The 12,228-nt window shown below is 38.1% G+C and overlaps 1 protein-coding gene across 8 annotated transcripts in view; it reads right to left on the minus strand.

Moving 5' to 3' along the window:
• Positions 1-12,228, minus strand: part of LOC121947993 (connector enhancer of kinase suppressor of ras 2) — an 80,389-nt gene that overhangs the window by 47,269 nt on the left and 20,892 nt on the right. For all 8 annotated transcript variants that reach the window (XM_088081319.1, XM_088081321.1, XM_088081318.1 and 5 more), the window contains exons 3-5: positions 9,190-9,392; positions 6,073-6,160; positions 4,760-4,801 (exon numbers count right to left, since the gene is read on the minus strand). In XM_088081319.1, coding sequence (XP_087937445.1) covers positions 4,760-4,801; positions 6,073-6,160; positions 9,190-9,392 — 333 coding nt within the window. The remainder of the gene's footprint in view (positions 1-4,759; positions 4,802-6,072; positions 6,161-9,189; positions 9,393-12,228) is intronic.

Genomic DNA, 12,228 nt, shown 5'->3' on the forward strand with positions numbered 1-12,228 from the left:
TTAACACATGGATATACATCAGTGCTGCATTCGGATGCCTGTCATGGGTATATCGGTCTGATTTCTTTTTAAAACTTGGGAACAAAAGCAGTGAGCAGCTTGATGAGAAATGTTCCACAAACTTAAAGCTTTTAGTAGATTTAAAAAATTATTTCTAAAAAAGCTAGGGGGAAAAAAGATTATATTTTTTATAATAAATATAAATATCATGATTGCACATTAATATTTGTGTAACAGAATTATCTTCTTTTTAATTATTTTAAAAATCAATTTCATGTGATTTTGATGTACTAAAATCAATTTCTTGCTAAGTTTTGGGTCTTTTTTTTTGTTTTTGTTTCTCTGCACTTTTTTTCATGTCTTTGAAAGACATCAAGCCAATTTGCTCAGGTTTCAAAGGTCAGTCATATTACCAATGCCTCCATGTAAAAAGAACTGAGTTTAAAACTTATATTTTTGGAGGCTTGTAAAAATATACAAGTATTAAAGGTTTCATGTTAGGATTAATATGCATCTGGCAGTGAGGTTGCAGACCTGAAATTTCTCTCATGTGCCAAGAAAGAAAGAAAGCAAGAAATTGCCCTACATAGAGCCAGGGTTTGGTATGTCCATTCTCAGCTACTGTAGAAACAACATGGTGGACTTTGTGGACCCGCTCTGTGTGTATTAAAACATGTTATAAATAGTTCATTCTAGGGTAACAAAAACAATTCATATTCTCTGTGATTATGAACTAACAAAAACATACTTATGAATGATATATATATCATTTTGGCCAATAGGTATTCCTTAATCCTACACACTGGACCTGTAAGAACAAATTTATACTCATTTATACTCTATTATACATGTCAGTATAATACTATTATTTTATAAGATGATCATGTGTATGTGATGAAAATATACGTTTGAACCACTGAAGGAAAGAACTCCTACCCTGTCAAATACATAAGTTACTAAATAATGTTTCATCATCAGTTGTCTGTTATGTAGTTTTCCTACAGTTATACATTAGTTATTAGTTAGTTAGCATTACGTTAGCAATTAGGTAGATATTTAGGGAGTTATTTTTCAATATTACGCCATGTCAAAAATGTGGTCTATCCCACGCTAACTAAAGAGACTGTTCTGAATGTTAAATAGGGACAGAGAACATCAATACACTTTAGCATCACAACATTATGTCAGTGCTACTGTATTGGTTTTGCAAAACACTGTGTTGATTTTTAATTATTTACAGTTTTTGCTCTTAACAAAAACTAGTGGTATTAAGTTGGATGTTACAAGTACAGTGATAAAAACAAATGCAGGTCCCACAGTTCTGACTGCATAAAAAGTAAACTTTTTATGCAAAATGCCACCAAAACAATACCACTCGGAAACACTAATAGGGTAAAAATTCAAAGGTTGTCTCTTAAAATATCCAAAAATATAGCATCATTTTCAACTAACACATACACAAACCAGAAAAAGACAAAACATAAATTATCATAACATATATCTGCTAGATTAATTTAATGACATGTATGACTAGAAAAACTGAAATAGATTTAACACTGAAGAGCAGAGCGAAGAGAGGCAGAGAATACATATGGTAATTTGTTTAATTTACTTATATCCACGGCTGTCTCAAGGTAACTGACACACAACTGTTTCTTACTAGCCAGCACGGTCTTTGCTGTTGATCCATTTAAACAATACGAAAAAAAGGCATATGTTTGTATCAGTTAGCAATATGTTGCATGATTCCCACTGAAAACAACAACAATGGAAAACAAAGTGGAACTACTTTTTAACCATTAAGATGACAAGCACGCGTCCCCGTCCTCAAAATTGAGACGTAAAATGCCAACTGTGCATCATCTTCATCCTATGTTTGTGTGTGTGTCCGTTGTGTATGCTTTAGTGCCACTTCACTTCCTCTTTTTATTAATTTCTAAAGCACATAGTAAATAAATATCAGCAAGAAAGCAGCATCTAAAAACAAACACCTCTTCCTCTCTCGCTCCCTTCGCACTGTCTCCCTATTTCACACATAAACCTCCCACACATAACAGACTTAGTCATGTGTAGCCCTCAGTCTGGCACCCAGGGCTGTCTGTGTGTGTGTGTGTGCGTGTGTGTAGAGCCATTTAAATATTTGAATTTGCCTGATGTCACTGTCCTGTGTCATTAACAGGCCTGTAACAACAGAGGTAAACGACAACCAAAAAGCTGAGGGGGGAGTTATTTTTTACACCACAGGGAGACCAACAACTAGAATACACACTTATGATTGCTTTTGCTTATACAAATATGTAACACCATTACTGATATACCATATACTGACATAGCATCGGATGTGTGATTTATTTCTTGGCATGAAATACCCAGATATTTTTCTGTGAACTCCCCCTGCCAGAGTTTTATTTGGTTTCCTCCACCTGACCTTGAATGGCAGCAGGAAGTGTCCCAATCCAACTGTCAGCCCAGATCAGACACTAGCTGCTCACTCGGTTTCACACGTGGACACAGACAGTTCTCCGTCATACATGCAGGCACGCACTCATGCGCACTCGCACACACACACACACACACACACACACAGAAGCTAAACTAAAGCTTTCAAAAGGCCTAAGGCTCGCTTGCACTTTAACATGCACAGCTTTGTGCCACAAATTCCTACAAAAACACACAGTGCACTGACATGCACACACACACTCCCACGCAGAGATCAAGAGCAAACACACATACAGTCATTTTTTTAAGCTTTTCAGTGTTTTCAGAATCATCACTACTGTGTTATTAGAACGCAAACAATTTATCTACCAGTAAAAAGAACAAATTGATAAGGTTCGGGTCCTCCTTTTGGTTTTCTTTCATACCAAGTTTAGCACAAAGACTGGAAACAGGGAAACACAGGTAACACAATCTGCCTACCAGCAACTTCACAGATGAGTTATTCATTAAACTTACTTGGTAAGTTGAAAATAACTTTGTGTCATATTTGCTGAAACTGTTACTATATTCTGAGAGAAATACATGAAACAGCTAATCTGTGGAAAAAATCATATCCCTCCTCCTATTGCTTCTGCTTCTAATGACATTTGCTAGAATCACACCACAGTGCACCGAAAACAACCAATCAGAGCTGAGGAGTCTCTAACACAGCTGTCAATCATGTTAATCATGGCTCGTGAACTGTGGTCAAACTGTCAAACTAGGCAGCTCTGATCATACATGAATTAAGAATCTGTTACTGCATTGCCTAATTCTTGCCTAAAATGTTTTCACGAATTTTGGTGTACAGTTTAGCTGTAAAATGAGAAAGTGTGTGACCAGGCTGCCATGTTGGATACAGTCTAGTTGAAGTGCCGAGCACCAACCACAAGCTGGCACAACTTTCTCATAGAGTGCATTAATAGATCTTGATATATATTTGATCAGCGCTGTCTAGTTTCATGATTTAACCGCAGTTCAAGAGCAGAGATTGACAGCTGATTGGAGACTCCTCTGCTCTGATTAGTCATTTTTGTTCAAGGCAGTAAAGTAGGCAGAGGAATAAAACTGTTTCATTTAGTGCTGTTTGAATATTGTGACCATTTCAGGAACAATAATTTTTAGTTTTTCTTTTCTAAAAGTTACCAACTGCAGCTTTAACATGTTATGTCTCCTTGTTTAACCCTTTTTTTCAACCTGAAGCAACAACATTTTTCTTGTGCTTTCAGATGCATTTCACAAGTATTAAAAGCCTTTGAACTCTGAGCAAATCAGTGCAAGTTCTTTCAAAAACATCGGAAAAAGGCAATGAGTAACTTGGTAAGAAATGCTCAACAAATTGCAAGAAATTAGTAGATTTAGAAAATGATTTTTCAAAAAAAGCTAGGGAAAAATGTCTAGGGATAAAAGAAAAAAGCTAGGGAAAAACTAGATTTATAATTGCAATAATTAGGTATTTTAAGTTACATTACAAAATGATTATGTTTTTAAATCACCTTTTCCAGGTCTTGTTTGCCTTGGTTTTTTGTTTGTTTGTTTTTTAATTTCTTTATATTTTTTTGTTTAGTTTTGTTTTGTCTTAATTGTTTGGGGGTTTTTTTAAACTAATTTTACCATAATTTTCTTGTACTGTTTACTTATTTCTTGTCAGTATTTGGGTCATTTCATTGCTCATTGCCTTCTTCCCATGTTTTTGAAAGAAATCGAGCCAATTTGCTTAGGTTTCAAAGGATTAATCTTTACTAAATTTGCAGTGAAAAATGATAACTTGTGGTTTTATGGGAGGTTATGTGCTGGACTTTTTCTTTGCCAGGAGCATTAACTTCCTAGAGTAGCTGCTGGTTGCCTGGTAACTGCTCACATATCTACACTTCTGTTTTTGTATGGATTTGTACAGCAAAAAAAAAAGTTATACTGTGTTAATTACTGAGCTTTGGAGTTGCTGCTAGGTAGATTTTGTCATCTTCAGACGGAGCCAGGCTAGCTGTTTCTCCTGTTTCCAGTCTTGATCTAAGTTAAGCAAACCATCGGCTGGCAGTGTCTCTTTCTATTTAAGATACTGTTAAAAAAGTGGTATTTGAGCTTCCAATCTAACCCTTGGGAGCGAAAGAACGTATTTTTGAAAATGCTTAATTACTCCTTATATGCAACAAGGACTTGCAAGACTTGTTTTTGAAAAGGGAGACTGTGTGACTGTGTCTTTGAAAATGGCAAGGTTCCTTTTACACAAAGTATTACTGATCTTTTCATATGAATTTGACATTTTAAAGCAGAAACTTACCACATGGAGAATCTTGTTCTCTGTCTCATACACTGTGCAATCCTGTAAAATGAGAAAAAAGCAGAAAGAAAGAGAAGAAGAAAACATGAGATGGAGGAAGCATCTATGTGAACATCCGCACAGAAGCTCAAATATCTCCGTCCTCCAAATATAACAACCAGGAAAGAAGGAAATAAGAGTAATGAGACGGCCAACAGGAGGAAAAACAGATGACTTCGTTTTCAATGCAGAACATCAGCAGTCAGCTTTTTCATTTCTATCCATCCACATTATGCATATTACTTTATAATCTAGGCAGACTAAAACATTGGATTCACCAGTTCTGGATCCACTCGGCTGCCTGGAGCTCCACGAGTCTCCGCAGGATTTAAAAACTACATTATTTGAACATGACAGATTGTTATTTAACGATAGCTGATAGTTAATCTATTTCTGGGAAAGCAGCCCACTGAATCCACCAGATGTGCATGGTAGCAGTTAATTCATCTGTTTGATGCATTAGTGCGAGCAGCGCTGCCACCTTTGTCTGTCTCGCTGCACCTTGGCAGCCACATGTTCATTTGGCCCATTGTGGACCCACGGTGGCCCCCTTTCTCCTCCCTCTCCTCTTGGCCCTTGTAGGAGGGATGGGTGTTATCAGCTCAGCTCCAGGACTCACTCCGGGCACACGTACAAACACACTCTCACACACTCTAAGCAGGCTCTTACAGGGAGGACGTGGATGGGGTCCAGGAGAGCAGACATACTTTCCGTCCAAACAATGAGATTTCTACAGTATCAGTGTGTGTGTGTGTGTGTGTGTGTGTGTGTGTGTGTGTGTGTGTGTGTGTGTGTGTGTGTGTGTGTGTGTGTGTGAATGCACCTCCAATCTTATTTTTTTAAGTGCATTTGTGTGTGTAAGTGTGGTGAATTGACATGAGGAAGCAAGCCACAGGGGGAGGAGAGGGAGGACAGGAAATGAAGGCATGAGAGACCCCTGTTTCATTCTCCATCAGGGCCTAAAAGTTAAGCAGGATGTGGTCTAACAGTGAGTCAATGAGTACTCTGCTCGAGGCTGTTACTGAGAGCTACTCATCCCATCAGCCATGCTGCAAACAGCCTGCGGCAGAATGCATATGTTTCACACATAGTCAAATCTATAGAAATGAGCTGTAGACCGGAACAAGCAATGAAAGTATTGACGGTCCCAGTCCAAACACACTTTAGTTTTGCTCTTGCTATTACAAATAATGACCATTATTGTATCAGTGTCATGAATATATATGGACGTAATGGATTGTGTGACACATGCATCCTGTCTGTTCATGACGCACCTGTTGTACGATGGTGGTTAATTCTAGGCAGAGCTGCACAATGTTGTTCTTCAGTAATGAGTACTCTGTCACGCTGGCAAATGGAGACCTGAAAAAGACACACAAAAATACAGAGTTTTGTATCATAATCGAAAGCATACAGTAAGGGCTGGCTCTGGTTTGCCTTGAACCAGCCCCTAGTTAGGCTGATATAGTCCTTGTCTGCTAGGGGATTTCCTACGACAGTGGTTCCCAACTGGTGGGTCGTACTCCACATGTGGGTCCGAGTCCATTGTGAATGGACTGCAAGTGACTCGTGAATAAGTTCTTTTTGTGTTTGTTTTTTTTTTTTTAAAACCCACACTTTTTCTTTTTTTTTTAATTATAATGAATTTCCAACACAGATTTTATTTGGAAGTGCTGTTTCTGTTTATTGTTGCAATATGTTTCATTTCATTGTGATGTAAGCCAACATGTTGTTTACATTTTGTATATATGTGGTAATTCATCTACTGTGTGTAGATCTTGAACTAATGACTGGGGAGAAATCTGAACCCCGTGGCTGGATCAGTTGGAAACTAATGTCCTATGATATACTGAGCTCCTGCCTGATGTAGACTACAACTGCTGCTACTACTAGACATACTTCAACAATCATCATACATGTAAGACTGATTGATACATATAACACATACACTATAATATACTACTATTATTATTCATATCTCTATTATTATTATAGCTGTTTTTGTTATTATTGTTAATGCTGTGCATCTCTCTCTCTCGCTGTGCATCTCTCTCTGTATGAACCATCCTGTCATATGGATTTCTGTAATTTTATTGAATTGTTCTGCTCTGTACACACAATATGAGGGACCCATCCTCATTGCTCTTCCTGAGGTTTCAACCATTTTTCCCCATTAAAAGTTTGTTTAAGGGGGACTTTTTCCTTATCCACTGTGAGGGTCCAACGACAGAGGGATGTTGTGTGCTGTAAAGCCCTTTGAGGCAAAATGTGATTTGTGATGGACTTTAGAAATATATTGAATTGAACAGCTGACAAATGCATCGCAGACATTAAAAACATGGAGAACTTTTGTAGAACATTGGATACTGGTCATCTTATTCTACATTTTGTTACTGTTTTCATCAAACGCTCCAGTCTGGAAGTGGAGTATGGAGTTTATTCCTCCAGGGTAAAACAGGTCTCAGAATCACACTTTAATGAATGTGAGCAAAGCATATTTGGTCATTCTATTAAAAAAGTGGATTCCCTTACTATATTTTGAAGAAGTGATTTTTTTTTTTATATATTGCTCTTTTTATTTTGTTTTGTTCCGTTAGTTTATTTGCCAACAGTGTGTTTTTAAAAGCTGTGATCGGGCAGTAAGAGAGAAAGCAATAAAAACGATTCTCTGCTCCTCTCAGAGCACATGAGCAAATGATAAAGACAAACAACAATATTTGGTTTTATATCATGGCCAGAAGGCTGTGCAACCCAGGGATCTAAGCCCAGCATCGCTTTATTTGTATGTGTTTTCAGATTCATATGGTACCATCAGGTGATCTAATTTCATGATAACCACAGAAAAAACAGCCTTCCTTACCAATCTATGAATTGTGTTACTGTACAAGACATAAAAATAAAGGGAAAACCTAATCATATAATGCAGCCCCACAGTACAAGTTTATTATGTTCCACTTTTGTTGAAACTTTGCATGGGTAGATCGTAAGATGTTTCCATTATTTTGTCCACAGCCTAGTTTGCCCTGTGTAGTGAAAGGTCCGATATTGTAAAAAGTCAGATTTTCATATCTTTTTTTTAAAATATAAAGCAGGTATAAAAACTGTGAAAATATCAAAAATTCTCAATCCACAGAGAAATGCACACAGTCCGTATTCAGAAACTGCGCCTTTAAACAAGCCGTCAGGACTCCTGTGAAGCTGTGATGTCACAACTATTCTATATAGACTGTTACATATTAGTTGGGCCCTTTGTATTTCCTGTTGAAATGTTTTGCAGTGTATGTGAATGACATCAGGTAACAGGAAATAAACACAGACCCAAGCTGTTGCCTAGTAATGTGATTCCAGTGAAATGATCTATGGACCAAATCACCGTGACATCATGCTAACAACAACAATCACTTCCAGGATGACAACTGGTAATTGATTACAATTGTGGCGATACGTGAAATCAGCAACGTTTTTATTTTTGTCATTTTCAGCTTTAAATGAAATGTTTGAAGATATATAGTTAAAACACAGTGATCTGACCTTTATCTGACGCTTCTGCTGTGCTTATTTTATGTACTTTGTTGCTTTGCTAGTGTCTTTCATAAATCAAAACTACACAGAAGCTAAACAATGTACTGCTGTGGATAGGGCCCCAGTAAAACATATTTTAGCCATTAAAAAAAATCAGTAAAGGTGTAAGGGTACATTATATTGAGAATCATGTACTGTACTGTAAATGTACACACTATCTGATCGAGGCAACGGTGGACCAGCAATTCCCATGTTCTAAAGTTACAGTTTTTGTCAATGGAGTCTGGTGGCTTTGCGATAAGGGCTTCAGTTCCCCGTCAGAGAAAGCTGTCTGACAGCAAGGTAAAGCAGTAAAAATACTCCAAATAAAGTGTACACTTAAAAGGATATTGATTTTTTAAGTTGGATTTTTTAGCTGGCTGAAAACTAACCCATAGAAGCAAAGTCTACCCAGTGTCATTTTTATTTTATGTGGGTGATGCAGAGTTTTTCTACCAGGAAGTTATTGTAAACAAAAATTGTGACTTCATATCAAAGATAGAGAGTGATGCTACAATGTTATTACAGCCATTCATCTGGCTGCATTGATGGTGCACAGGCACCGAGAGTTCAGATGTAGAAGACCCAGAAACATAATCAGACCAATCAGAGCAGACCAGGCTTTTTTGAGAGGGGGCTTAAAGAGACAGTTTCAGCCAGAGGGTAAATACAGGTATATTCAGGCAGACAGTATGAGAAAAATTAAGCGTGTTATTACATTAAAGGATGTACACATGTTCTAGTAGAAACCCAAACTGAAAAAATATGGGGATATTGTCCTTAAGGTAAAATTTCTAAATTTACTGTACAGTCTCAGGTGTGGATGCTACCTGTCGAGCCAGGCTAGTAGGTTTTTGGCTGCACCAATCAGATCCACCACCGAGGTGAGGAAGTCATTGGGTAGCCTCCGGGAAGCTCGTCCATCATAGTGGCCGCCCCTCCGCCGGCCCAGGATGAAGTTCTGGAGGTTCTTTGCGGATGCATTCAGTTTGTGAGACAAAGTCCGCAGGTTCTCTGTCTCTAGACCGTAATTCTGGGAGCAAAACAGAGGGACTCATTTTAGAACTACAATCACATACTATACAGTATATTTGTCAGGCATTAAATACTGTTCTTGAATGCAAACTGCTGCTGCTGACATGCTGCTGTGTCGACATTATGCTAGAAGTCAGAGGTTGAAGATTGACTTTTGGCAATGATTTGTTTGATCAAAGGTTAAAGAAATAGTTTACCAGTTTGGAATATTTCCGAGAGTTAGATGAGAGAATTGATACCGCTCTCAAACATAAAACAGACATTGATCTTCTCATCTTACTCTCAGGGAGCAAGAGATTTCCCAAAACGCTGAAATACAGGTTTATAAAAACCCTTTATGTATCAAAAAACAAAAGAAAAAGTAACATGGAACATTTTGGAATACATGCAATATAACTTACACATATATACTTTAATCTGTCTAACTGAGCATAACCTTTCTGCAAATTTTAGAGATTGAGCAGAGTAAGTATCTATTGTGCATTAACCACAGATGGTTGATCTCAGTGGAATGAACTAAAATAAAAAATGCTATATCTGAATATCCATTAGCATTTTCATATAACAGCCACTCTGCACACTAATACAAGAACACAAAAGCTGGTTGAGTAGCCCATTACTGCACTGTGACCCTTTTAAATAAACACACACACACACACACATACACACACACCCACACACACACACACACACACATACACACACACACAGACCCACTGAGCCACATTGCGCTCAGTGTCCCAAGGCACCTCCAGTCATGTCCTGCCTGACAGAGCCTGATTCCTGCTGACACAAAGGCTACACACACACACACACACACACACACACATACACACACACACCCTTGTATCGTCAGATGCACAGGCTTAGCTAGACGTATCTATTCCTCCTCTGCCTCTAGATCTCTTCTACACAGTCACGACCACAGTGACTACAAAGGAGAGAGGGTTTCACAGTGGCAGCAGAGAGAGAGAGAGGGAAAGAGAGGGAATTGAGGAACTAAAGAGACAGAAGACAAGAGGGAGAGAGAGGACGAGAGAGCACCCAGCTATGCATCTCTCTGAAACTGGGTCATGCACTGCGTTCTGTATAATCTTCTGTATTCTGTGAGAATGTATACATGAACTTGGAGCCACACATGTTTGCACAGCTGTAATTAGCCTGTCCTATGATTCGATCTAAAGCTGTGTGCGTCTCTCTCCAGGGGACAGAGTGCTGAGATGAAGCGGGGGAATAATGCCCTGTGTCGACTGTCTGTGTGGAGAAAGAGGGAGAAACAATTTGAGCTGCGCATGCATGTGTGTGTCAAATCAATACAATAAGAGGGCGATGCCATTAAGCAACCCTCCCTCCCCTTCCCTCCACCTTCGTGTCGATGCAGTTGCCATAGCAGCCATGTGTGGAGTGGCCTCTCCTCTATGCTGATAATTCTACCATTGTTCGCAGAATCGCACTCGAACACTGTTGATGACATTTTTAGGTTAAAAAGGGAGAGTTCACCATTTATTTAATCATTGCATTTTCAATAGTACAAGCATTAATTCGCAATGCTCCACTGTACTTTAACTTGCACCAAAATGTAAGTATCAAAGTGGTATCAAACCTTTATTAATCAAGAGAATACTGATTGTGTTTGTGTTGCTCTCAGCTTGGAAGATCTGCTGCTCAACTCAAGTATATGAGTTTTGTATAATGAGAGAATTTGGGATTTTTCGCTGCCTGTTTACCCCTAAACAAGGCCAGCTACAATTTTCTACAACTGAAAGCAAAATGAAATTAATGTTTTTTTTCCCCTTGGTTTTAACAAACATCCATTTACAGTTCAAATAAGGAGCTAAAATAATAAAAAAGCTGTTTTCAGCCACTGAAAAACAGAATACAAATTATGAAGCTGAACATGGTTTGATCTGTTTTTAATGGCCTTTTTTATGGGACTGTTTAAAACAAAGTGTTTTAATCCAGACAGTGTTACCTCTGAGCAATCAACAACTACACAAAAGCAAAAGAAAATACAAGACCATCAACCAAAGTGCTGTACCAAAAACAAAACATTTAAAAATGGTAAGAAATGTAAGACTAAGGTCACTCAGAGACAAACATGCATGCACACACACATACATGCAAACCAAACAAGGGCACAAGTAGGGGTGAGTGGAGGGGTTAATAAAGGGACAAACCCAACATTCAACATTCATGTGTGCTTTCCTACATGGAATATCTGAGGACTCTCACTGAAATGAAGATAAAAAGGACCAGAAATATAAACTTTGGTCAAGTATTTAATAACTTTCACATAACCACCAGGATTTTAAAATCAATTTGGAGTCACACAGGGTAGCATTGAAAAGGAACCAACATAGAAAGCTGACTCATCTGCTCTGAAAGAGTAACAGGGAGAGATGATGGCATGAATCATTTTCTCTGAACAAAAGCAGAACAAAAGAGGAACTGGGACATAGATCCAAACATAATAAAAGCTACCTAATTATTATTTTGGGTTATGCCAAGATTTCAGAGTTGTTACGTTTTGAAGACTTAAGCTGATTTTTAAAAATATATATATACTGTATCTTCTGTCTGTTTGCAAGAGTTTTCTTCGAGGTGCTCCAGACATATGAAAGTTGAATTGATAAATAACTTCTGCTAACTTCCTGAACGACATGAATGTGTTCTTCTGTGTGCGTGTGTGTGTGTGTGTGTGTGTTAGCCCTAACAGACTGCTGAGCTGCACAGAAGGTCACTCTGCCTTTTGTGAGGTCAGTAGAAAATGATGCCTGTCCTATGGCTCTGAAGAAATGTGACATTGTAGAAACTGAATGTTGCCATTTATTTTT

This window comes from Plectropomus leopardus, chromosome 8 (genome assembly GCF_026936395.1).
Source record: "Plectropomus leopardus strain MGB_pleo_1.0 chromosome 8, ASM2693639v1, whole genome shotgun sequence".
In the NCBI taxonomy this organism is placed as follows: domain Eukaryota; kingdom Metazoa; phylum Chordata; class Actinopteri; order Perciformes; family Serranidae; genus Plectropomus; species Plectropomus leopardus.